At 45.5% G+C, this 27281-nt stretch overlaps 1 protein-coding gene across 3 annotated transcripts in view; it reads left to right on the forward strand.

Moving 5' to 3' along the window:
- The first annotated feature begins 528 nt into the window (after positions 1-528).
- Positions 529-27281, forward strand: part of LOC118096995 (transmembrane protease serine 9) — a 44172-nt gene continuing 17419 nt past the window's right edge. Inside the window, exons 1-8 of one of the 3 annotated variants that reach the window (XM_035139511.2) lie at positions 529-750; positions 1541-1590; positions 5495-5565; positions 6097-6205; positions 6347-7203; positions 21887-21954; positions 23103-23254; positions 25248-25476. In XM_035139511.2, coding sequence (XP_034995402.1) covers positions 5542-5565; positions 6097-6205; positions 6347-7203; positions 21887-21954; positions 23103-23254; positions 25248-25476 — 1439 coding nt within the window. In that variant the 5' untranslated portion in view covers positions 529-750; positions 1541-1590; positions 5495-5541. Of the gene's footprint in view, positions 751-936; positions 1591-5494; positions 5566-6096; positions 6206-6346; positions 7204-21886; positions 21955-23102; positions 23255-25247; positions 25477-27281 lie in introns of those variants that run through there. The other 2 variants (XM_035139508.2, XM_035139509.2) reach the window with 2 other exon arrangements.

Here is a 27281-nt window from a genome sequence, read left to right on the forward strand (position 1 = left end):
CCCAGGTAGACAGCACACCTCTCGAGACATCTTGTCAGGCCCACAGTTGAGAGGCTTTTAGCACAAACTACGCTGTGTTGTTGCCTGCTGCTGTTGTTATTAATATTTTAGTTACAGTGGTACCTCTGGTTAAGAACTTAATTCGTTCCAGAGGTCCGTTCTTAACCTGAAACTGTTCTTAACCTGAGGCACCACTTTAGCTAATAGGGCCTCCTGCTGCCGCTGCACCGCCAGAGCACAATTTCTGTTCTCATCTTGAAGCAAAGTTCTTAACCCGAGGTACTATTTCTGGGTTAGCGGAGTCTGTAACCTGAAGCGTTTGTAACCCGAGGTACCACTGTATATGCCGCCTATCTGACTGGGTTGCCCCAGCCACTCTGGACGGTTCCCAACAAAATTAAAAACACAATAAAACATTAACCATGAAAAACTTTCCTGAACATACAGTGGTACCTCGGTTTATGAACACAATTGGTTCCCGAAGTCTGTTCATAAACTGAAGCGTTCATAAACTGAAGCGAACTTTCCCACTGAAAGTAATGGAAAGTGGATTAATCTGTTCCAGACGGTCCGCGGAGTACTTAAACTGAAGCGTTCATAAACTGAAGCGAACTTTCCCATTGAAAGTAATGGAAAGTGAATTAATCCGTTCCAGATGGGTCCATGGCGTTCATAAACCGAAAATTCGTAAACCGAGGTGTTCATAAACCGAGGTTCCACTGTAAATGGCTTGTTCGAGCTATACAGCAGGTAATTGTTTTTATCACTGTCACTGAAGGGGGTTTCTTTAAGTATTTAGCCCTCAGAATTTCATATAGCTTACAGGACAACATACAATGAATGGTGTCCTCAACTGGCTGACATCCACAGCTGCACAGGCGCTGTTCTCTGGGAATGTTTTTATATCGCTGTTTCCGTATCCCGTTTGGCCAATAGATTCTGAAAATACTCTTTGATAAACCTTCAGCTAGAACGCACATTAGATGACAGGAAGGTTACTGGATCAAAACCTAATTTTTGAAGCAATATATGACAGCTTTCTATCCAAGAAGCCTTAGAGAGCGATTGCAGTTGCTCTGCCACACATAGCTTGACACACCTGGGATTTTTCCTTTTTTCTCTCATCCTGCCAGACCAACATTTCCCTACTTCCCACCCAGGGTGCCCCCATCAAACTACGGTTTCCAGGATTCGGGGTGTGGGGTTGGGAGCCATTACCATTTCAAGTGTATGATACTGTCTTAAATGTATAGCACAGGTGGCCCTCAGTTTGGGTGCTTCCTTGCCAGTGTGTACATTGACCCGTTATTGTGTTATTATTTACTCAACCTTGGGGTGCACCTGTTCCCAGGTGAATAAGGGAGCTGAAAGCACAGGTGCATTTGCAACAATACGCTGAGCTGCCAGTTGCTGATTCGTATTTCATTCAAAGCAGTGACCTTTTGAACCATTATCCTGGGGAGTTGTTTTTTTTCTTCCAGCTGAGGGGGGCTGTTGTTCTCAACAGACCAAGCAGCAATTTTACCATTCCATCTTGCAGGACATTCAATAGATCTTTGGTTACTGCCGCCTCCCAACCTTGTCTGGAAGGTAAGACATTTGCTCCAGGGGTCTCTGCTTAACAAGGGCACTTCTGATTTCCTGGAACCTACCTGTGATAAATCACTGGGATTTGTCCCTAGCAGGGAGTGTGTTTTTTAAATGTTTGGAGGGGCTAATTTCTGCAATGTCCGCCCTTCCAGTTTCAGACTTGCCTCCCCACCTCCCAAGGTTTTTAAGCAGAGGGTGGATGGCCATCTGTCAGGGATGCCTTAATTGAGATTCCTGCATTGCAGGTTGTTCGACTAGATGTCTCTTGGAGTCCCTTCCAACTCTATGATTCTGTTACTTTTTTAAAAAACCATCTATTTATTGTTGGTTGTATTGGGGTGTTTTTTTTTTGGTAACATTGTGTTTTGTAAAAATAATTTTTATTAGAATTTGGAGAAAGGAATACAAATATCATTGTCAAATATCTTTTCGATCAAAACTAAAGCGTTAATCTAAATAAAAACACAAACCTAAAAGAGAAGAAAGAAAAGAAAGAGAAATAGAGAGAGACAGAGAGCAAGAGAAGAGTTAAAGGGGGAGAGGGAAGAGAAAGAGAGTGAGGAAATACTGTAATTTAAAAGAGAAAGAGAGGGGAAAGGGAAAGGGAAAGGGGGGGAGTTAAAGTTTTTTCCATGTTGCTGTATTTTTTTAACAAACGGCTCTGTAGATAGATTAAATATCGAATTAAATTAATTTTTTCATTTAGATTGTAAATTAAATTAAATATTTGCTAAATTAATTAAATGAAGACGGGCATCATTAGACCTGGCAACCTTGGCTGACAAACAGGAACTGGCTTTGAGTGTCAGGAAATGCCTAAGTAAGATTAGCAAACAGCCTCTGCATTGGGTGCTAATTGTTAAGAATTAATCGATAACTCTGCACGTGTAGCTATAAAGCTGCAGGCACAATAAGCCCCAGAGCAGAAAGCAAAGCACGCAATCCGGCCCATGACTCTAACCATATTTTCCTGTCCTGCTTAAGGCTCTGTTCACACTCCCAGGTCCTTCAAGTGTCCCTATTTTCCAGGGATAGGGTTGCCAGACTCAATAGAGGACAGGACTTCTGTGCCTTTAATTGCCCTGCTCTCTTTTGAGTCTGGAAACTAAGGGACAGAAGCCATTTGATTTGACCCCAGAATGTCCCACTTTTCCTTAGGATGTCCTTAGGATGTCCCTATTTTCATTGGAGAAACATTGGAGGGTATGGTACGATGCCCCTATTTTCAAATTACAGGATTGCCTTCGGATGGCTCAGGGGAGCCAGATAACTCCATACCGTACCATCCAACATTTCTCCAGTGAAAAAAGGAAAATAGGGACGCTTGGAGCGGGTCTGCAAAAGCCTCTCCTCTTCTGTGGCTTCTGGCAACTGGGATTCAAAAGTACAGCTGCCTCTGACCTTGAAGGCAGAGCACAGCCATCAAGGCTAATCTCCATCGATAGCCTTCTCCATGAATTGGTCCAATCCTATTCATTCATTCATAAAAATATTCAGTTCTTTTTTTCCTTAAAAAAATGTTTAGGGGCACTCTCATTTTGACTCAAGAAAATCAACATTTTACAGTTCAAATCGGGGGGGGGGGGAATAAGTACCAGTAAATGGACAAAAGTTACAAAGATTCACAAAATGTTTAGGGGTATGCGTACCCCTACGTACCCCCAGAAAAAAATGCACTGAAAATATTTATATACTGCTGTATCATAAATATATATCACAGCAGTTTGCAACAATATAAAAGCATAACATCACAAAATGTTAAAAACTAGTTAAAAGCAGGAGGAAATCAGAAACAAACACCCATAGACCATTGCGTGAAGTGTAGTCTTAAAAGCCTGCATTTTGAAGCCATCCGGGTTGATGACCATCCCTGCCTCCTGCGGGAGGGAGTTCCAGAGTTTAATTACCTGCTGCGTGAAGAAGGATTTTGTTTTTGTTTCTTTCTGTTTGAGGCCTGGTTTCTCAAAACCAGCACACTGATGGGAGTCCTGAAGCCTTTGCACAGGGCAAAGACATCGACCCCCCACCCCATGTTTACATAGACGGAAACCAATCTGACACTAATGAAGCTGCGCAGATGCAACTTCGCTATGCTCTAAAGAGACAGCGTGAACACACCCTAAATCAGGCATGGGCAAATTCGGCCCTCCAGATGTTTTGGGACTACAACTCCCATCATCCCTAGCTAACAGGACCAGTGGTCAGGGACGATTGGAATTGTAGTCTCAAAACATCTGGAGGGCCGAGTTTGCCTATGCCTGCCCTAAATGTACACACTGTGCTAATTTCATTCAGTGTTCCAAGGCAACAACTACTTCCCAAACCTCCCAGTCATTCCTTCCTTTTGTCTAGTTTAACTATAAAGGGTAAAGAGGCCCCTGACCATTAGGTCCAGCCGTGTCCGACTCTGGGGTTGCGGCGCTCATCTCGCGTTATTGGCCGAGGGAGCCATGTCATGTGGCCAGCACGACAAAGCCGCTTCTGGCAAACCAGAGCGGCGCACGGAAATACCGTTTACCTTCCCGCTGTAGCGGTACCTATTTATCTACATGCACTTTGACGTGCTTTCGAACTGCTAGGTTGGCAGGAGCTGGGACCGAGCAATGGGAGCTCACCCCGTCGCGGGGATTCGAACCGCCGACCTTCTGATCGGCAAGCCCTAGGCTCTGTGGTTTAACCCACAGCGCCACCCGCATTTAACTATATTGTTATGCAAAACCTCAATCTTCCAGCAGTGAGAGACCCCAGGGATTCCAAGCGGTTTCCCAGAGTACATTTTCCTTGGAATGAAGGTCGATGGAGACCTTGCCAACAGATCTTGCCCTAAGTCCCTAATATAATGCAATTATTTTTACACTATTTTCACTAATAGATGCATCTTGGTGGGGTTGTTTCCTTTATTATGGATGCTTCTGGTACATTCCCCTTCCCTTCCCTTTATGGGAACTCTAGCTGGGAAGTGTGGATTTTTAAGGGTTGCTGTGTTCTGGTTCACGTAAACAGTGCAAATTTGGTAGTTCTTGCATTAAACTACGAACTTAATTTATTTTTCCACCATCGCTACATCTGCTCAGGCTTCAGAGTCTCTCTGTCTCCTGTACATCACCTACAGGCATTCAAATTTATATTGTAAAACTGTTTTATCAATTAAAATTGTTTTGATGGTGATTTGTTCATTAAATTAGGCAACGTATGCTGTAACTGTGATGAAATGTTATGATGCAGTTGTTTACTGAGTCAAAAACCACTTCAGGGTTCATACGAATGAATCCTGGCACAGGAATTCAATAAATCATGTAAATCAAATCTTTCTCTTTTTGCTGTTTTGTTTTGTTTTAATCGGAACTGAAGGCAGAAAGGCATGCCTTGCTCCATACTGGACCCAAGAGCTGTTTTGCGGTGACAGAAGGTGCCTTTAGCCACTGACGCTGCCATGAGGGCCCTTCTAGGCCTGATTTTATTATTCATTCATTCCATTTGTATCCCACCTATTTTTTCCAAGGAGCTCAAGGTGGTATATATGGTTCTCCCCCTCCTCGTTCCTGCATTGCAGGGGCTTGAACTAGATGACCCTGGAATCCCTTCCAGCTCCACAATTCTATGATTCTATAATTTAATCCCCACAACAACCCTGTGAGGAAGATTTGGCTGAGAGGCAGGGACTGGCCCCTAGGTTCATGGCCAAGTGGGGATTTGAACCCTGGGCTTTCCCATTCTGACCCCTCTGTTTACCCCCCAAGGGCTGTTTAGCTCAAACGACTTTGAGATTGCAAACGTTTCAATGATTTGAGTAATACTCCAAGCACCTCTAATACTTCCCTGTGCATCCAAAGCCACCCAACAAAATTTGCCATAAAGACTTAATGTTTTAAGACTGGGCACATATCTATTTACTGCATTTCAGGTGGGTTTACCTCTGCCAGCAAGGTGACTACTCTGCAAGATGTCAGAATGGTGCGGTTCCATTACCAAAAGGTAACTTCAGTGTGTGGGTATGTCCCCACACCATTTTACACTCACAACCACCTTGTGAAGGAGGTTAGGCTGAGAGATGGTGACAGGCCCAAGGTCACCCGGTGAGCTTAAAGGCCAAGTCGAGATTTGAACCTTGGTCTCCCAGGCCCCACTCTCCCACTCTAACCACTACACTTCAGTTTTAGTCTTGTTTTAAATGCATTTGTTTTGGGGTATGTGCATGTGTGTTTTAAACTCTTTTTAATTATATCATATGTAAATTGCCTTGAGACAGTGGTTTAGAAGGTGATCAATATATTGTTGTTATTATTATTATTATTATTATTATTATTATTAATCGGGATCAAGTGAAGTCCCATTCTCCACACTACATTTTAAGAAGGGCATTGATAAACTAGAATGTGCCTTCTCTCCTTTGTTTTGGTTTCTGTCCCCTGTTGGAGGCAGGGTGCCGGAACAGATGGACCCTTGGTCTGATCCAGTTATTACGTGCCAGAGTCAAATGGCTATTTCTGGATCCTCTTTCCGCAGCGCAAGAGGAAGGTGCAACGCTGCTGCATTTGCTTCGTGGAAGTCCTCAGTGGATTCCTCCTCTTGTTGCTGGTTGCGACTGTCTTCACTCTCCTGCGTTGTTTTCTAGGTAAGGCCCTTTCCTTTATCTGTACCTGCTTTGAATGAGAGCGTAACATTGATTTACTTGTATGCTGCCTTTCCATAACTGGGAAGGGAGGGAGCCTAAACTGGTTCCGTTAATAATGTGGACATGTCCTCACGCCAACAGAGTTCTCCGATCTTACATTAGCAAACACTGGGAGTAAGGCAGAGCTCTTGAGGAATTCAACCACACCTACGAGAGGCCTCGCGTTTCTCAGGACTGTCCCTCACACCTCAACCGTGAATGAGATCACTTCTCAGCAGCCCACAGTATCCCTGAAGTCGGTGTCACCTCAGGCCTCGTCTCAGAGCAAGATGGGTTCTCCTCCGTCAACCACTGAGAAGTCAAATTCAGAGACTTCATTGCCGCCATTAATTTCAGTGAGGCAAGGTAGTTCGCCACAGCAGCCCGCCTTAAGCACGAAACTGAGGTCCACTCAGCAGGACCTGCTCATACAATGGATGCCTCCACAGCAGCTTACCTTGGCTGCAGAACCATCGCTTCAATCAACCACGACTACAAAACTGGAATCTCCTCACCAGCCAATTTCGGATGTGAAGCCGGTGATGCCTCAACATAGCCCCTCAGCAATGGAGGAGTCTTCTGGACAACTAATAACCCCAGCCACCAAGTGGCCTTCTCCTACCCAGCTAAGTTCAGCCACAAAACAGAAGTTTGTAACTCTTCCAATTGCAACTGTGCAGCCGATGCCACAGCACCTAACCAAAACTGCAACCTCCGCTTCTCTGCTGTGGTTAGCTGCTACCACAAAGCTGAGATCTCCTCAGATCTCCTCAGCCATGCCATCTTCTCCGCCACAGCTAACCCAATTCACCAGTCTGCCACCTTTGCAGCAGCTGACCACAGCCATGAAAGGAACAACTTCCACCACGAAATCCAGTTTTTTACTTCAGTTGATGACAAGCTACGGAGTCTCGACTTTGGAAAGTTCCAGCAGTGAGGCCACAAAGCTGGAATATATGGTAAGCATAATGTTTCACTATTCGTTGCGTGTACTAAATGTGAAATGAAATCTAAGCAACCATGCCAAATGCAGCAACATTTTAGCCTGCTGTTCAAACATTGGATGTCAGTTTTTTCAAATCTGAAATTGAATTTGTGAACGTTTAACCTTAAAGATAACCAAAAAAACTTGATTTTCAGAGGTATTGACAACTGTCAATAGTCATTGACAAGGAAATCTCAGATTGTCAATTTCAGCGTATTTTGATGTCAGACTAGTCAAGAAATATCCACATATTCAGATACGTCCAGTATCATTGGATGCCAAAGACCAGCATCAAATGTTTCGTGATCATTTGGGAAATACACAAATACTGTATTCAGGGGCTTTCAATATAGTATTGTGGTTATTCAGGAAATATCCAAATATTCGGAGGATGTCTGGTGAATATCCTACACAGAAATTGACAGGGGAGAAGGGCAAGGAACATTGGGAGCAAATTCTTTCATTCCCAGAGTATGACCACTATCCTAATGAATCTCTAATAAGTTTATCCCCTCATTTCATGGTGTGTCAGTGTGTCATAAAAGCTTCTGCTTCCTCCCCTTGTTGTATGTGTGGCTAGCTTGAATCAGCTTGACCCATTTGCGCTGGCAAACGTGCCCCCTGTTTACACTTACAATGACAGCATGCAGAGCAGCCTCACAAGTCTGCTTGTTCATCCACCTGGTTCAGGATTTCCCACCCTGAGACTGACACCGGTCCCACAGGGCCACAGGCAGTATTTCTTCATCACCCGCTTTGAAACTGATATATTTTAACCAGGGGTCTCTCCAACCATTTTTGGACTAGTGAGCACATTTCAAATGTTGAGAGTGTGCTGGGGATGCACGTCACAAAATGGCTGCCAGGGAGTGGGCATGGCATAACACAAAATGGCTGCCAAGGTGAGCATGGTGTTAGAGAGATAACCACTCCAATGACCTAACGCTGACCATAGGAAGTAGCTATGTCCTGCTCGTCTTGGTTATGGAGATCACACACACACACACCCCACACACACTGTTGTGATGCTGCTGCTTTCTAATAACAACAGAGAACATTTCTCAGTACCAAGAAAAATATACGAGGTAGCCGCACCACTCTTGTTTGGGAGGAATAACTTAAAAGGTACCTGTACATTTTGCCCCATAACTATCTTTCTAGGAGGGCTAGTGACTTACTTTTTACAGAAAGCTCAGAGTATGGGGTACCTACCCGGGGGCACCACTAAATGCCTTCACAGGCGCCATGACACCCATAGACACTGGGATGGCACCCCCTGCTTTTAGCTGATACCAGGGATTGAATGAGGGGCTGGCTGCATGACTGAACTCTGGCTTCTCCCTGACTTGGCTCGATCTGTAGATTGAGTTGATATGCAGATGGATTACATCAACAGTTCAATTCCATTACCAGCTTCTGCTCATTTCCCAAGCTTCTCTGCCTATCTAGGATTTCCCGTATACATTCCAAGAGCATCCGCATGCCATGTTAGTCGGATAACTAAGCCCTTAATTTGGGTCAACAGATCTCATCGGAATTTGAACCCATAACCAAGCCAACAGAGATGCTCCGAAGGTTCTAAATCAAGACATGAGAACCAAGTGGGTCAGTTGGCAAAGCAAGCAGGGTGGGCACCTGCTGCCCCTGTGGGACAAAAGGATGTATCTAGGACAGGCATAGGCAAACTCGGCCCTCCAGATGTTTTGGGACTGCAACTCCCATCATCCCCGACCACTGGTCCTGTTAGCTAGGGATCATGGGAGTTGTAGGCCAAAACATCTGGAGGGCCAAGTTTGCCTATGCCTGATCTAGGATGAGCACAAGCTAGCAGGGCTGATCATAAGAGCGTAAGAAGACCTTTCTGGATCAGACCAATGGCCCTTCCAGGTCAGCTTCCTGTACTCCTTTTAGAAGACATCCGAAGGGAGCCCTGTATTGAGAAGTTTTTAATATTTGATGTTTGATTATGTTTTTATATGTGCCGGAAGCTGCCCAGAGTGGCTGGGGCAACCCAGCAAGATGGGCAGGGTAATAATAATAATAATAATAATAATAATAATAATAATAATAATAATAATAGTTGAATAGTGGGTTGACATAGCAGGCGACACAGCTATTTCTCCAAGGCAGCTCTTTATTTGGAAGCTGGAACAGAACTACTGTAACTCAACTGCTCAGCCAGCCTGCTTTTATAACCTGCTGGCTCAAACAATGTAACAAGCCTAACTCAAAGTTCCCTCCTAAAGTTCCCGCCTAAAACAACCGACGAGGACCTGAGGGAAAACTCCAATACATAATGATGATGATGATGATGATGATGATGATGATGATGTAAGTCGCCTGGTGATTCGGAGCAGCCCTGAACAAATGCCGATTTGACAACAGCTGCGTTCACCGCCAGTGGTGCTAAAAACTACGGCTAGCGATCTCCCTAGCAGGTTTGGGGATCACCCCTGGTTGGGGTGCAGGTCAAATAAATGTGCCCCTGCCTCCCTTGTTCTCTTAGATTGAGGCAGATGACATGGGCAGCTTAGAAGAGCCCTCGTGCAAATGCACATGTGTGCAACGGTAGAGGCCTGGCTGGAAAGCTGAAAGCCTGCTGCCGCTACATGGGAGACAGATTGAGGAAGAGGAAATGCGAATTCGCCCTGCCCTGTAGCTTGACCTGACCAATCGCGGCTAGGAGCTAGGTGGAGTTAGAGATCTTTTAAAAAGTATAGACTCGCACACGCTGGCCAGCTTCCGTTTTGACTTGAAATGTTCATTTGGGGCTTCTCAGAAGTACACAAAGGCAAGAAGCAGGTGAAGGGGGGGAAGTGCTGGCCCGCAATGGCACCCACCTGAGAGGCACCGGAACTGTGCTCTAGCTGAAAAAAGCACTGACTATATGCAATATTCCAAACATGGTTGCACCAAAGTTTAGTATAACAGCACTGTGAGAGCGGCAATTTTATTTTCCGTTCCTTTACTAATGATCCCTAGCATGGAATTTGCCTTTTCAAAAGCTGACGTGCACAGGGTCAATATCTTCATTGAGCCATCGCCGTGACCTCAGGGACTCCTTCCTTGTCCGTCAACCCTTGAGCAGCTGTGTGAAATCATGTTACATCACTTTACTGCCTCCAAAAGATGTCCCTGCCATCTCCATTTTCAACTGGGAGAGACCCCTCCTTGAACTCCTGGAGAGATGCTGCCAGTCAGAGAAGACAACACTGAGCTAGACGGGCCAGTAGTCTGTCTGACTAAGGCCATTTCCTGTTTTGTACGCTTTACATCATTTATGCAAGTTTTGATGCCTGAAGAGCCTTGTGGCTCACAGCAGTATGACATGTTTCATAGCCAGTGCATGGCCACCCATAAAAGCAACAGCCCAGTCATTTTTCCTCCCATCCCTGCTCCCCACCCCAGCTATTTTGTGAAACACCTGGTGCGATGTCATTGAGTCACTAGTGTCATTGCCTCCCATTACCATTCATGGAGGAGAGGGCTATTAATGGCTGCTAGGCACCATGCTATGCTCTGCTATAGTCAGAGGCAGAAATGCTTCGAAGTACCACTTGCTGGAAACCACAGGAAGGGGAAAGAGCTATTGTGCTCAGGTCCTCCTCATGGGTTTCCCAGCAGAGGCATGGTCGGCCACTGTGAGAACAGGATGCTAGGCCAGATGGGTCTTTGGCCTTGATCCAGCACTCAGGTTCCCAGACCCTCCAACTATCCCTATTTTCCAGGGACAGTCCTGGATTTATAGAAGCCGTCCCAGTTTCTGATTTGATCCCAGAATGTCCTGCTTTTCCCTATTTTCTTTTTTTTCTTTTTTCAAAAGATTTTTATTATTTTTTCACATAAAAACACAAACACACACACACAAAAATACAAACATAACACAGCATCTCCAGCGCTAAACCTTGCATATTATATTCCTCTATCTTAATATAGATCGCTCCGCCAAGCTAAGGCCCCCCCCTCCCTCCCTTCCTTCGGCTTTGTTTCTCACTCTTATCCCGCAGTTTCTTTTACAGTGGTACCTCGGTTTATGAACACAATTGGTTCCGGAAGCCTGTTCATAAACCGAAGCGTTCATAAACCGAAGCAAACTTTTCCATTGAAAGTAATGGAAAGTGGATTAATCCGTTCTAGACAATGAAAAAAACCCTAAAGCAGCAAATTAACGGAGCGCTTCCGTGGCTGCAGCCCAGTCGCGGAAGCGCTCCCCGGCCTCCGCGAAGGCATCGGAGCGAAGTCCCGGCTCCGATGCCTTTGCAGAGGCCGGGGAGCGCTTCAGTGGCTGCAACCCAGTCGCGGAAGCGCTCCCCGGCCTCCGCGAAGGCATTGGAGCGAAGTCCCGGCTCCGATGCCTTCGCGGAGGCTGGGGCTTCGCTCCGATGCCTTCGGGGAGGCCGGGGAGTGCTTCCGTGGCTGCAACCCAGTCGCGGAAGCGCTCCCCGGCCTCTGGGAGGCATCGGAACGAAGTCCCGGCTCCGATGCCTTCACGGAGGCCGGGGAGCGCTTCCGTGTCTGCAACCCAGTCGCGGAAGCGCTCCCCGGCCTCCCCGAAGGTATCGGACGCCCCGGTGTCTTTGGGGAGGTTTGGCCTTCGCTCTGATGCCTTCGGGGAGGCCGGGCCTTCGCTCCGGGCCTCCAGGAGCCATCGGAGCGAAGGCCCGGCCTCCCCGAAGGCATCGGACGCTCAGTAGGCCTTGGGCACCTTGGTTTACTAACTTCCGGGTTAGGAGTGTTCATAAACCGAAAATTCGGAAACCGAGGTGTTAGTAAACCGAGGTACCACTGTACCTACTTATTCAGAATCAGTTTGTAGGATTTATTTTAGTCCTGCAAGTGTCTTTAAACTTCTACAGCTCTTCTCCATATATTCAATGAATTTACTCCATTCCTTTTGGAACCTTGCTTCCCCCTGGTATCGGATCCCGCAGGTCAACTTAGCTAACTCTGCATAGTCCAACATCTTCGTCCTCCACTCCTCAATTGTCGGTAAGTCCTGTACTTTCCATTTTTGGGCCAATAAATTTCTCGCCGCGGTTGTGGCATACATAAACAGTCTCTGATCTTCTTTAGCTATTTCCCCTCCCATTATACCCAATAAAAAAGCTTCAGGTTTTTTGGGAAAGGTATATCTAAACATCTTTTTCAATTCATGTCTACCACATATGATAAAATTCACTATCTTTATCTTGACATCTCCAGCACTTTTTGCTACTCATTCTATACATTTTTGCTAATTTAACTGGTGTTAGGTACCATCTATACATCATTTTCTTAACATTTTCTTTCAGGGCGGTACATGCGGTAATTTCAATGTTTCATTCCATAATTTCAACCACGCATCATATTCAATATTATACCCAAAATCTCTTGCCCATCTTATCATCACGTCTTTGGTCAATTCATTGCAGAAATGTTGGGGGGCATGGAGTTATGCGATCCCTGAGCCAAGAAGATAAGTAACTATACAACCTTTAGAAGACATCTGAAGTTGTTTAATGTTTTATTATGTTTTTATATATGTTGGAAGCTGCCCAGAGTGTCTGGGGCAATCCAGTCAGATGGGTGGGGTATAAATAAAATAATAATTATAATTGTTATTATGGAAGGGGATGTCCCTATTTTCATTGGAGAAATGTTGGTGGGCATGGGTCCTCTTATGTTCTAGATCAGGCACCCCCAAACTTGGCCCTCCAGCTGTTTTGGGACTACAACTCCCATCACCCCTAGCTAACAGGACCAGCGGTCAGGGATGATGGGAATTGTATTCCCAAAACAGCTGGAGAGCCAAGTTTCGGGATGCCTGTTCTAGATCCTTTGTGGGAGGCAGAAGATGCCTCTCAATAATAATTGCTGGTTAATCACATGCAGTTGCATTCAGGCCCTGCTTACGGGTTTCACATTGATACATCTGGTTGACCGCCATGAGAACAGGATGCAGAACTAGAAGGGCCATTGGCCTGATCCAGCCGGCTCTTCTTATGCCCCTAACAGCTGTTGGAAGTGGATTGGGAAAAATGCAGTGACATCACAGCACTCGTTTGCATTGCCCCATGTGACAGGGCAGAGCAGAGGTGGTGAGCACCCTCCTTTTCCTCCTGCACAAACAGAAAATTAAATTAAAACGAGAGCTTTCCTTGTTGCCAAGAGAGGCTCCTGCTTTTCTCCTTGGCCAGGTCCTATGACTGCATCTCTGATACATTGCTAACCACACTCCTGTTTCAGCTGACATACCAGCAGAACAACAAGGCAAGATAGCAATCTCATCCTTGAAGACTTTTGCTTATTAGCAGCTTGGTGACCACCAAGGAATTTTATCTCTTGATGTAATGCACCTTCCTAAGGGATGGAGCGGATGCAGGGCATTGATAGAATCATTTGGAGAATGATTGGCTGTGGGTGCACAACATCCTTTTACAACAGGCTGCAATGTTCTGCTTCTTCCTGCTGTCGCTTGGGCAGCTGCATCGCATACAGAAGGGCCTAGTTTTAATCCCCAGCATCTTTAGATAGGACTGGGGAAAGCTTCCAGCCCCCAACTCTTGAGAGCCACTGCCAGGCAGTGCAAACATTGCTGAGCAAAAGAGGTTGGTGATCTGACTTGGTGTAAGTCAGTGCCCTGGGTTCATCCTCACCTCAAAAAAAGGATATTGATGACATGAAAAATGGTTCAGAAAAGGGCAACCAAAATGATCAGGGGGTGAGAATGACTCCCTCATGATGAGGAAAGGTTGCAGCAATTTGGACTTTTTAGTTTAGGGGAAAGGTGAGTAAAAAGTGTCATGATAGAAGTTTATAAGATGCATAGCTGCCAAGTTATCCCTTATTTTAAGGGATTTTCCCTTATGCTGAATAGGCTTCCTCGTGAGAAAAGGGAAAACTTGGCAGCTATGATAAGATGCAAGGCATGCAGGAAGTGGACAGAGAGAATGTTTCCTCCCTCTCGCCTAACTCTAGAACTTGTGGAAATCCAATGAAGCTGAATGTTAGGAAATTTGGGACAGATAAAATAAATTCCTTCATGCAGCACAGAATTAGACTGCGGAACTCCCTCCCACAGGAGGTAGCGATGGCCACCAACTTGGTTGACTTCAAAGGAGCATTAGTCAAATTCCTGGAGGAGAGCTCTATTGATGGCTACTAGTCGTGATGGCTATGCTCTGCCTCCTCTACAGCTGCAGGAAGCATTGCTTCTGAATACCAGTTGCTGGAAGCCACAGGAGGAGAGAGGGCTCTTGTGCTCCTGCTTGTGGGTTTCCTGCTTGTGGGTTTCCCAGAAGAGGCATCTGGTTGGCCATTGTGAGAACAGGATGTTCTGTGAGCCGCCCTGAGACCTCTGGGTATAGGGCAGAATATAGATTCAATGAATGAATGAATGTTGGACTAGATATGCAATTGACCTGACCCAGCAGGCTCTTCCTATGCCCCTTGCCTGCAATCAAAAGCACAAATTGATTTAGTCACGTTGTTATTAACTCTGGAGGCAGCTGTATTAAGGGCACAAGAACAACCCTATTTTCATTGATGAGCCGACAAGGGTTGTCAGGTGCCACTCCTCAACCTTTCAAATTAAAGGTTAGCCAACCTCGGCATGGCACAGATCACAGGGATCTAACAACATCATTTTAATGGTGGCCTCTTCATCATTGCAAATTGGTCACTCTGACCCTTGTTACCCAATCCAGCATTTTCGGTTTCCAAGGAAGCGATGACAAGACTGTTAGCAGAACAACATGTAATTATATTTTCTTTTAAAATATATTTGCTCTTTCTCTGACTCAGCCTTAGCAACAGATCCAGTGCTTTTTTCCCTGGGGGTACCCAAGTGTATGCAGTGCCGGAACCTTTTTTGTTTCTAGAAGAAAAGCACTGAACCTTTTTGAAACTGAAGGTTTTAGCACTCATGATAGTGCCTTTGCAGGCAATGTGGACAAACTCCTTTGGTTTTCTGCTTATACTGGGAATGGTTCAACAAATTCCCGAACACAACTGCTGGGCGCCCCCTTATACTCAAACCCTTGGGTCCATCTAGCTTAGTATTGTCTACACTGACTGGCAGCAAGGGTTCTCCAGGGTTTCAGAGAGGAAGTTTCTCCCAGATGCCACTGGGGATCAAAGCTGGGACCTTCTGCATGCAAAGCAGGAGCTCTGCTCTATTGAGCTACACCGTTTTGCATAAATATAAGCTAAGATTCCAGTCCTCATGGTTCTGAACAATGGGCTGGTTTAAACAGAAGCGGGGGAATCTGCCTGATGTCAAGTCAGACCATTGGTGCATCTCAGTCAGTAGATACCAGATCTTTTCTATTTGGCCACCCTAGAGAGGCCATTGGCTGTACAAAGGGGAGGCCATGAGCACCAGCTTGGAGCAAGTCAGGAGCTGGGAACCAGCACTGAGCACCAAAGAGCAATCAGAATCAGAGCACACCAAAAGGCAGGACTGAGAACGATCCGGGAGTCTGGACCAACCAGTAAAACTAGAAACACAACACGTTGGGCCACGTTACCCAAGCAAAGCTTCACTGATGACAGGAAACCCACATTTAATCCTTCAAGCTTCTGTGGGTGGAGCCAACCACTAGCCTTAGTTCTTCACTAAGAAGCTGCAGTGATACAACTGACCACACGGGGCAGCAGCCAGCCAGCCTTGGAGTCATAGACTCTGATCTGACCTGGTGGCTTGAGCAATTTGCAAAAGGCACTCTGCACATGCTTGCAGATCTCAGCTTTCATCTTATTTCACAATCTTCACACAGCAGGCCCAGGAACATTTGTAGCCCCTGATTCCAAAGCAGCACCACTCATGTTTTGCTCCAAACCAGAAACCGACAGTGGGATAGTGAAAATTTCACTGAGGCTGAGTTGCAAACATTTGTTCTATTCCACTGCAAAGATCTGCAGTCTGCAAAACTAGAGTAGCAAACATGCTTCTTGAAAAACAGGCATGTGTGCAGTCTTGTGCTATGCTTTGGGAAGTTTGCATATTTATATTTATTTATTATTTAGTTTAAAAAGAGCCTTTGTACCCAGCTCTTCAACCAAGAAGGCTCCTGGAGCAGCTTACATACAATAAATTAAAGCAAGATGAGGACTGATGATAAATGTGGGCCAACAACATCAGGAGAGCACTATCTTGGCAAAGGCTGGCTGAGGGCCTAGGCTAACCTTCCAGAAACAAATTTGAAAGGCTGGTTATTGCCGGGTTCCCTTGCCAGAGCAAAGGGAGTCTGTCAATTCCACGTGTGTTCTGACAGATGATGTCATTGCTGCTGCTCTGTAGACTAGAGCTCTGCTCTTCCCCCTGTGACATCATCGCCTCAGGCAAAGTTACTTGCGGTGCCTGTTCTGTTTCATGAATTCACACACTTTCAATGTTGCAACGAACTGTTCTAGATTGAGATTTCCATTTCCTGTGATTAGGCTACAGGTGAGCTCTTCCCTAGGAAGAAGGAAGGGGAATCCCCTCTTATGCAAAACAGCCTAACCCAATTTTCAGGTCCATAAAACCTCGGGGAGGCAAGGTATATAAGACAGCAAAAGCGGAAGGTGGAAGGCAGAGGCCAAATGGGAATGTTTGGTTTATGCGAGTGTTACATACATATGTGACTGAATGCGTGTGTGTCCCTCAGATGTAGTTATACACATGCTACCAAGAGGTTTGGGATCTTTTGCTTAGAAATATGACGTGCCCTCATTATGAATATGTGTCTACCCTTAGCCTTATGCCCACAAAAAGTTCTCACGCAAAAGAAATAAAGAAAGATTGCTTTGTTACATGAAATGAAAGTGATGGAATATATAAATGCTGCTTCGGATAGCCAAATTACAATTTAAGCAGGCAGCAAATACTACAGTTCATAAACACCTTGCTCTGAAGAGTAACAGAATCCCTGTTCTCTAAAAGCCTAAAGAAAGTGTGACAGTTTTGCCACAGGAGCCACACTAATGTCAAGGGAAGAATTGCTTCACTGCATTCTAATGGAGAAGGGAGGAGGACTCTGAAATGAGCAATTCTTCTAATTCCAGTATTTATATTGCTCTGTTGTCTCTTCCTTGAATTTGCTGCCTATTTCCCATTTTGTTTATTTTGCTTAACTGAAAGTTGAAAGAATATAACCATAGTGAGCAATGACTAAAGTAGATGTCCTTGTTTGTTTCCTGTCTTAAAGTTATTTTAGCACTATCTAGGTGGGAACCATTCTTTTACAGGAGATTAAATTTTGCTGGTCACCAGGTTACATATGCTGATCTTTACATTAAGTATTATGAGCTCAGGGTGTCTCCTCAATGTCTTCCAGGGTATGCATGAGATAAGGCTGGTACCAGGGTCAAAAAAAGTTCATAATGGGAATCTTTACTCATATTAAGTTATGCCAACCTTAATGCATGTCATGATCCACAGTAGCAAAGAACAGAAAAAGCTCAGATTGACACACACCTGTTCACAATAGGGCTGCCCTTCAATTGGAATTGACGTCCAGGGGGAATTTTTCCAAAGGCAGCGCTTTGTCCTGGATCTTAGGCAAGTCAATTGAAAAATTGCATTTCTTTGGCAAACCTCAACAACTTTGGGGTTTGTCTATTAAAGGCTCGACAACTTCCGGGGTGCCCTGTGTTAGGGAATTCACAGTGGGGCACATATTTTATTATAAATATTATGCATAAATGTGTTTACTTTTTGAAATATGGCAACCATACACTAGGATTACAAGGCCATATTAGAGTGGCACTCTGCACCAGGGCCTATGTGTGCTTGTTTCCTGCTGCCCCAGAGGGTAGAACCCAAACCAATGGCTTCAAGTGAGAAGAAAGGAGATTCCAACTAAACATTTGGAAGAACTTTCTGGTGGTAAGAGCTGTTTGACAGTGGAACACTCCTTCACTGAAGGTTCTTAAACAGAGGTTGGATGGCCACCTGTCAGGGATTCTCGAGCTGCAATTCCTGCATTGCAGAGGGTCGGACTTGATGACCCTTGGGATCCCTTCCAGCTCTGCAATTCTATGATTCTATAAGCCAGGCCAGCTGCTTCATGGATGAGCATGGCCTTATTATGAACCGATCTGGCATTGAGCAACAGCACCACGAAACCAGAGGGATTGGCAGATAAGCTCCCAGTACCTTCTCAAGGAGTAGGAGGGCTGGAACAAGACACAGAAACCAAATATCCATGCCTCTACCGCAGATGCAGGAAAGTCTTGCATAACCGTGCATGCAGGGGGCTGCTTCCCTCCACCCCTCAGTTGGTCGTGCCTGAGGTGCAGCCTTCCTCAGAAGCTGGCAGGCTTATAATTAATTTGGATTATTCTGCTCCTGGCGACGAAATGCCGTCTTTACACATGTAATACCTTATATAAAGACTAAGCGCAGGTGCTTTAGTTCCACTGTGATTTCCTTTCCTTTCCTTTCTTTAGAGCCCAAAGAAGGATAAGATACTATCTCATTATGATTTTTTAAAAAGGAAATAAATAGCTTGCTTTGTAAAGGGACAGGTGTGAGCAGGAATTAGTATCCTTGTGGGACCTGATGGACTACTAGAACATTAACTAGTTTGTTTTCGGAATGAACTTCCCAAGAACTCCCACCATCCCCTTGACCACTGGCATTCCTGGCACTGGGGCCGATGGGAGTTGCAAGCCAAAGGTTCTGCACCTCTGCTCTAACCACTACACCACATGGTGAGGGTGGGCTGACGTGAGAGAAGGTGCCTCCCCAAGTTTGCTGGTCTAGAGAGGATAAGATGCAGTGCCCCTGAGCATATGTGGAGTGCCCTTTTCCTCAACAGAGAGTCATTGCAGTCACTGCCCCTCCCTTTAACGTATGGGACAAGAAGGGTAATGCCTTATTATCCTGGTGTTTCTGCCACCTTAACCACTGTCCATTGATGAGCTTGCCAGATGCCGAGGATAGTAGAGCTCCCCCACCTTTGATGGTTGTGTGGAAGAGGATTCCAAGACCAAGAGAATGATAACTTCCAGACATTCGCTATAACTTTAAGAACTTATTTTGAGCTTGCTTTTCTCCTTCACCCTCCTGTTCCTTTTTTCCTCACGTGCCCTGCCTTTTTCAGATTGTGAACCTGCAGGCAGGGACTGCCTTAGAACTGATTCATGTCAGACCTTTTCAACTTAATGGGTGGGGCACAAACGCTGTCAATAGATTGTTCTTTATTTCCTAGGATTTATGAAATTGGTTGTAAAAACCTCAACACAGTTTGCAAAAAAAGAATAAATAAATAAATAAAATTACTAATAAAAAAACCAAAACATTCAGAAAACTAAAACCAGCAATAGACTAAGAACATGTTGGCATTCTAGATACAGTCATACCTCGGTTTAAGTACACTTCGGTTTGAGTACTTTCAGTTTAAGTACTCCGCGGAACCGTCTGGAACGGATTAATTCACTTTCCATTACTTTCAATGGGAAAGTTCGCTTCAGGTTAAGTACGCTTCAGGTTAAGTACAGAATTCCGGAACCAATTGTGTACTTAAACCGAGGTACCACTGTATCTGGGTAGGCCTGCCTAAACAAAACAGGCACCGAAAAGAGTACAGCGAAGGATCCATCTGCCTGGGATCAATAGGCAGGGAGTTCCAAAGTTCAGGTGCCGCCACACTTAATGATTGACAAATGTGGAACAGGTATCATGTGGCACCTGTAATAGAGCCAGTTCTGCATATTGGAACTGAACCAGATAAGGGATGCATGCGAGCCTCAGAAGTCTCCTTGCTCCAGCAGAAGTACAGGAGCCGCCCATCCTCCTTGGCTTGTGGTCATGTTCCCAGCTGGCTGCCATGGAGACAAGGGTTAAGCCAGGCCATTTCAGAAGGTGGCTCCCGGCCTGCATTTCCAGCTGCTCTTTCACAACATGAAAACCCATCGCAAGGGTGTCTCTGTGAAGGTTTGCTTCCTTCGCTGCTCTTTCTCCCCTAGCGTAGCAAACTCTTCTGACACACACTCACCTAAATCAGGAACAGCCTTGGGGAGGGTGCAAAGGTCCCTGTTTGGAACAGGTTAGGCGAGAGTAGAGGTTTGCGTGCCAAGGGGTGGCGGTCACCTGAGTTTGCCAGGGTTCAAAACCCCTGCTCTCTGGCAGGCCTCTTCTTCCAGGAGAACATTCAGCACGCAATCCCAGGCTCTGCCTGAAAACAAGAGACAGGGTAAAAGGTAAAGGTACCCTGGCCATTAGGTCCAGTCGCAGATGACTCTGGGGTTGCGGCTGCCTGACTGGACCTTGTGAAGGAGTTACCAGACAGTAGCAGCCCAGAAGGGCTGCCCCACCTTTTGAAGTAGCAGTGGGGAACTTTGATTTCCTACCCCCAGTTCAAGACAGCGTGGTAAGCTGTCAAGGGCTGCATGCTGGCCATGGGTCTAGCCAGGGGGGCAAGGAGGCAGCTGCACACTCCTCCATCAAGTAAATAAATAAAAATATTTAACCAATCACATCTCACATAGCTCGGTTCTGCCCCCCTAACATGAGTCCTGCCCCCCCCATAAATCCTGGCTGCGCCCATGATGGTGGCAGTGGCTCATCATATGGGTGGGCTCAGAAACGAAAGCTGGGCACCCCTTCTCTCTTCCCCTCCCTCATTCTGACACTTGCTCTTTCTGAGACTCCTCTGTCTCTTGACGCCCCTTTTTCCTAACCCTCTTTTTCCGAGACTCCCTCTCCCTCTCTGACACCCATCTCTCTCTCTCTACATAATGCTCTTTCTTTCTTTCTGAAACCCCTTTCTCTCTTGCCCTTTCTGAGACGCCTCTCTAACACCCCTTTTTCTCTGCGTATAATTCTTTCTGATCCCCTTTTCTCTCTTGCTCTTTCTGAGACTCCTGTCTCCCCCTCTGACACCCCCCCTTTTCTCTATATATAACTGTCCCGCTCCATCTGACACCCCTTTTACTCTTTCTCTTTCTGTGACCCCTTCTGTCTCCCCCTGACACCCTTCTCCCTCTTTCTGTCGGAGACGGTTTTTTAAAATTTTCTGACTGCTTCCCCTGCATCCCTTCCAATAGGCTGAGCGAGGAGGTTGCCTCAAGTGGTGTGGTAGTAGATGCTAAGGAGTGGCAGTTCAGTGTTGGACGATAGAACGGTGTGCGATATACGCATAGCTGCCAAGTTATCCCTTTTTTTCAGGGATTTTCCATTATGCTGAATAGGCTTCCTCGCGAGAAAAGGGAAAACTTGGCAGCTATGGATATACGCACCCTGCTCTACATTCCCTCAAATTAGCCTGCTGCTCTCAAGGTGTGGTGGAGAATGCTGGGCCCATCACCAGCACTGAAGATCCAACAGCCTGTTTTCTCAGCTTCCCTCCATGGAATGCCATATGCCTTGACCTTCAGACAAAAAAGTTATGCGTTTTTTGGGGACATTTTGTACAGAATCAATCATATCTGGTGATAAAAGGAAAAAAGCCTCCAGTTAGGATTGATTCTGTACAAAACGTCCCACAAAACACATAACTAGTGGAGATTTCTTTTTCCCCAGCCTCACTATGAGAACTAAGTAGATGGTCAACCGAAAAGAGTATTTCTCTTTGATCACACTTAAACTTGGAAAATACTGCATGTACCTGGAAAGGACTTGAACTGGATTTGTGTTGTTTTAGTACATAAAATAAACGAGGTTCTCATCCCCACATCTCTCTTTCTTTCAGATCAACAACACGTTTGCTAAGGGTGCGTTAAACCTGCAATATCGAAGGTCGTCCACCCTGGAATTGAAGTAGGTTAAGCTGCTTCTCCTGCAGTTCACGGTTAACTAAAGAAAATAAATGTGTCTATATTTGCCCTTGAAATCTGATGAATGCAGAGTTTAGGATCTTCCTATATTGGCTAGGTGGGTGTCCATGAAAGGAACCCGTAGGTCTCTCCAGAGCTCCTGCTGTTATGTATTGAAGTTCTCACACACCTGCCCTCCCTAGAAGGGCACAAGAGGAGGAAACATTTTGGAATGCATTTGCAAGTTTGACACTCTCTGACTTGGTCTCAATAGGGACTAAGGACTAACTTAAGTTTTCAATCCAAGTGGATTAAAATCACAACTTTTAAAAGGACAGTATAGAATAAAGAGGTTTGATAAATGTTTTAAAATTACTATATGTGATTATATCACAAGCATAAATGTCTCTAACAAACATGAACCTTATTAGGCTGCCAAATACACAAGATGGCCCTAGTGCTTCTGCTTATTAGGGTTGCCAACTTAGTAAAATCCACGTTTAAAGATACAATATGCATTTAATCACGACAAGGCTGACTGGTGCATCAGCTGAATCTGAGTCTGTCTGGAGCTTGATAAAATAAGCAGTCAAATAAGCAGACTTGGATTCTAAAGCTGCCAACCAAGGAAGGAAAAAACAGTATCAGTTTGCTGATGTGCAAGTGGAAAGAGAGAAGGGACTGGGGATGACTGAGTGAAAAGGAAGGATGGGGGAGAAATTTGGTTCCATTTACGGTTAAAGGTGAATCTGCCGGATCCAGACTTCCTGAAACGTGATGGGAACACAAATGCAATCACCCTTTGAAATTTGCATGTCTCAAAATTTTGCAACCCAGCTTGCAAACCAAGTAAATGTGTTTCAGAAAAAGAAGCATGTAAGTGACAAATGAAAGTGCATATGGGGAAACAGCTTGCAAAAATGGCTTTGTTTTTCACTAAAAGGGAGACACTAGTCCTCATGATTCTCAATAAAGGTCTGATTTAGGACATGACATAGTTTGAACCTGGAACCTTCTGCATTCAGAGTAGAAGCTCTACCACTAAGCCACAACTTTATCCACAATGTGCATAGTTTCGAAGGCAGGCCATCAGGGATTGGGCAGGAAAACCTCTTGGGGGGGGGGCTGTCATCTCCTGATTTATTTTTCCAGGCCTGTCCCCAAATCCAGAACCTCAGAGCCACCAAGTTTTCGCAGAGGCACCCAAGCATCAAAACTGAGCCCCAACGTGACCCAGGAAATGAAGCGTGAAACTCACAATGAAACGGGAGTCCTGGTGGATGCAGAGAACATACATATTGAAGGTGAGCTGTGCCACTAAAGTACAGTACGGTACACTATTTATTCATTTGATTTAAATCATTTTTATCCCGCTCTCAAACTAACAAAGAAAGACTTCTTGTGGTTTTTACTGTTCACTGAAAAGAAAACAAGGCAGCATTAAATGTTGAAGGCCACCTTGAGCTCTTTGGAGAAAAGGTGGGATATAAAGTCATAAAAATAATAAAATTCTCCTTAATCTCTTCAGGCTGCACTTCACCAGAGAAGTGAGAGCCAGACTTGTAGAGAACCAGCCTTCCTTCCTTCTGTGATTTCCTCTACTTATTTAACAAGCATTGCTTATTCTGCTCCAACCCACTAGCAGATTTAATCTGTCAGATACACACAGATCTCTTTTCTGTACATGACACCAGAATTGTGGAATTATGGAATTCAGTTACGAGGTACTACATTGTCCGAGCACGGCGTGCAAACACTGCCAATATATTTGCCAAGGAGGGAGGCAACAGACTCTTATGTTGTCTGCCAAAGGCTGGAAATGTAGATCAGGCACCCCCAAACTTCGGCCCTCCAGATGTTTTGGCCTACAATTCCCATGATCCCTAGCTAACAGGACCAGTGGTTGGGGATGATGGGAATTGTAGTCCAAAACATCTGGAGGGCCAAAGTTTGGGGGTGCCTGATGTAGATAGATTTCTAGGAGGGGCCAGATCCTCTGCCCACAATCCTCTGAGCTATTCTGTTAAAAACTTTCATGCCTGTCTGTGTTCTGCAGCCCCACACCAGTACAGAATCACCCCTTTCATTTTTTTAAAGCTACACATGCATCTCTCAAGCTTCTACTCCTCAGGGCTGTGTCATGAACTATATTAGGCAAGGAAGGTGAGAGTTTGCAGGGTCACCAGGACGGGGCTTCAGCCCCCTGGACAGCTGATTTTCCCTCTTCCCTGATTACCAGATATATACAGTGCTGAGGTTCCGTTTCTGACACCTCCAGCGTGTAAACATTAGTCTTGTTAATTGTTTTTACTATGCTTTGATTATTTTAATTTTTATTAAATTTTTATTACTTTTGTTACATATTTTGTGCTTTGTATATTGTAACTTTGTGTTGTGGGCTGCCCTGAGACTTACAAGTATAGGTTGGTATACAAATGTAATAAATAAATTAATAAAATAAATGAAAAGTGGATCTAGGAGGTAGGTTTGGCAGGGAAAGAGGCCTCTTTCTGGCTGAGACCCTGAAGACACTCTAAATCAGGCCCCCCCTCCACCCAGAACTCCTCCATTGTCCATGGGCCACCTGTCAATCACTTGCCGTCATATGACATTGATTCATATTTGAGTGTGCTCCTCAAAAAGAATTCAAGTCACCTCTGCATGTGTCTACACCAGGCATCCCCAAACTTTGGCCCTCCAGATGTTTTGGACTACAATTCCCATCATCCCTGACCACTGATCCTCTTAGCTAGGGATCATGGGAGTTGTAGGCCAAAACATCTGGAGGGCCGCAGTTTGGGGGTGCCTGGTCTACATATTGGGGGAAGCCAATACGGCACCCTCCAGATGTTATTGGACTACGACTCCCATCATCCCTTGCTATTGACCCATGTTGGCAGGCCTGATGGGAATTGGGAGTCCAACAACATCTGGAGGCCACCACCATACTGGCTTGATGGGCTTTACTCAGCCTAAGGCAGGCATCCCCAAACTGCGGCCCTCCAGATGTTTTGGCCTACAACTCCCATGATCCCTAGCTAACAGGACTAGTGGTCAGGGAAGATGGGAATTGTAGTCCAAAACATCTGGAGGGCCGAAGTTTGGGGATGCCTGGCCTAAGGCATCTTCATATGTACTTTTGCCTACTTATTTTCAAGATTTAGAATTCAAGTTGTTGGCTTTTTTAAAGGATCAGAATATGCAGAATATGAAGAAGACCAGTTGTTTGTGAACCCAAAGGAACTGATACAAAGGAACTGAAGTTTGATACAAACCGGTTCTCTCCCCCAAATTTAGATTACAGTGGATTCTGTTTGTTGAAACCGTCATTGCTGTCCGTTAATGGTGTGGGTGACAACGCAGACACCCAGAAGGATCACAAAAGCAACTGGGGTGGCAAAGATCTGCAAAAGAAGGGAAAATGGCCTTGGGCAGCCACTGTCCTGAAAGGCGGAGAGCCCATTTGTGCAGGAAGCCTGATTGCAGAAAACTGGGTGCTGAGCGCCAGGAGCTGTGTAGAATCTGGGTGAGTTTCCAGAATGCCATTGCTGACATTTCTTTTCTGTGCTGGAAGGTCAATGCATGGTGGCATCCCTAAAAGAAGAGGACCTGTTCCTTTGAAGCATAGCTACAGGGGTTGGTTGGGAAGTTACAACCCTGGAGTCCAGTCCTACAGTTCCCCTCTCACCTGGACGTATTTTGCTTTTATTCACAAGAACGTAGGAAGCTGCCTTGTACTGAATCAGACCTTTGGTCCATCTGGCTCAGTATTGTCTGCACCAGGGGCGTAGGAAGATAGGGGCAGTGGGGGCAGGCCGCCCTAAGCGGCGGGCTCCAAGGGGCGCCATCGCGGACGGCTGCCCCGCCCCCAAAACGTGTACAACGCCCCTCCAGGAGGCGCGCCACGGCCCCAGAACGCGTGCCATGCCCCTCCAGGAGGTGCGCCCCAGCCCTGGAACGCGTGCCCCGGCCCTCTGGGAGGCGCGTCCCGCCCCCAGAATGGGCGCCAGCCCCGCCCCCGGTGCCAGAGCATGAAGCTCCGCCACTGGTCTGCACTGACCAGCAGCAGCTCTCTGTGGTTTCAAGCAGGAAGCCAGGGATTGAACCTAGGACCTTCTGCACACAGTACAGATGCTCTGCCACTGAACTATGGCCCGTCCCTATTCTAAATTATGGTTGTCATTATGATTATATTTATTTACCGGTACATCCCTCCTTTCCCCCCCAGACTGGGGCTCAAGGCGGCTTACACAAATTAAAACCATAGCAATTCCAAAGAAAAAAACAAAAAAGAGATGGGGGGGGAGGTTCTCTCAAACCTTCAGACCTCCCTCCCTCCCTCCCAACCTCCCTCCCTTCCTGGGTTCCATTTCTAAATTTTATTCCTGCATATTTTACAGTAATCTATCTATTATATATCCATAGTATCCAAAGTTTATGTTACTTTACAAGTGTCAGTATTCCTGCCAATGATTTCAACTGTTTACAGTGGTCTCTCAAATATGTTATTCCGGTCATTCACAAATATTCAGTCTTCCTGGTTTCTGATCTTTCCCATCAATCTTACCATTTAGGCATATTCCATCAGCTTGGTCTGCCACTCTTCTCTGGTCGGAACTTTTTCTTCTTTCCATCTCTGGGCTAAGAGCATCCTTGCTGCTGTCGTTGCATACATAAACAGTCTTTTCTTTTGGTAGTTCCGCACCTATGATTCCTAACAAAAAAAGCCTCTGGGAAAACACACACACACACGTTAATAGTTTAATTACTTTTAAACTAAATAAATAATTAAACTCTAATAGAATTAAAACAATTTAAAAACAAATCTATTACAACCCAAATAATAAAAACAGCACAGCACTATTAAAAAACCCTTTCCATTAAAAACAGTCATTCCCCAAAGGTCTGTCGGAAGAAAACAGTCTTCACCTGCCGGCAGAAGGACAGCAAGGAGGGGATCAGTCTGGCCTCTCTAGGGAGGGAGTTCCAAAGCCTGGGAGCCGCCACGAAGAAGGCCCTCTCCTGCATCCTTACCAAGCATGCCTATGAGGTGGTGGCATTTAGAGAAGGCCCTCCTCTGAAGATTTCAGAGCCCAGGCAGGTTCATATGGGAAATATAGTCCTTCAGATAGCCTGAGCCTCAGTTTGCCCAGTTCAGACTATGCCACTGGCAATTTGATTCATCTTTTGGCTATTTCAAGTTACCATTCTCAACAAAGTACCGCATGAAACACTTCAGTGAGCGTAGCAGTCGTGGAATAAGAGGCAGGGTCATCTTGTGCCTCAGGAACTGGTGAAGACACAGAAAGCAGAGAGTAGGAATAAATGGGC

The sequence above is a fragment of the Zootoca vivipara genome, chromosome 15 (genome assembly GCF_963506605.1).
Source record: "Zootoca vivipara chromosome 15, rZooViv1.1, whole genome shotgun sequence".
NCBI classification, from domain to species: domain Eukaryota; kingdom Metazoa; phylum Chordata; class Lepidosauria; order Squamata; family Lacertidae; genus Zootoca; species Zootoca vivipara.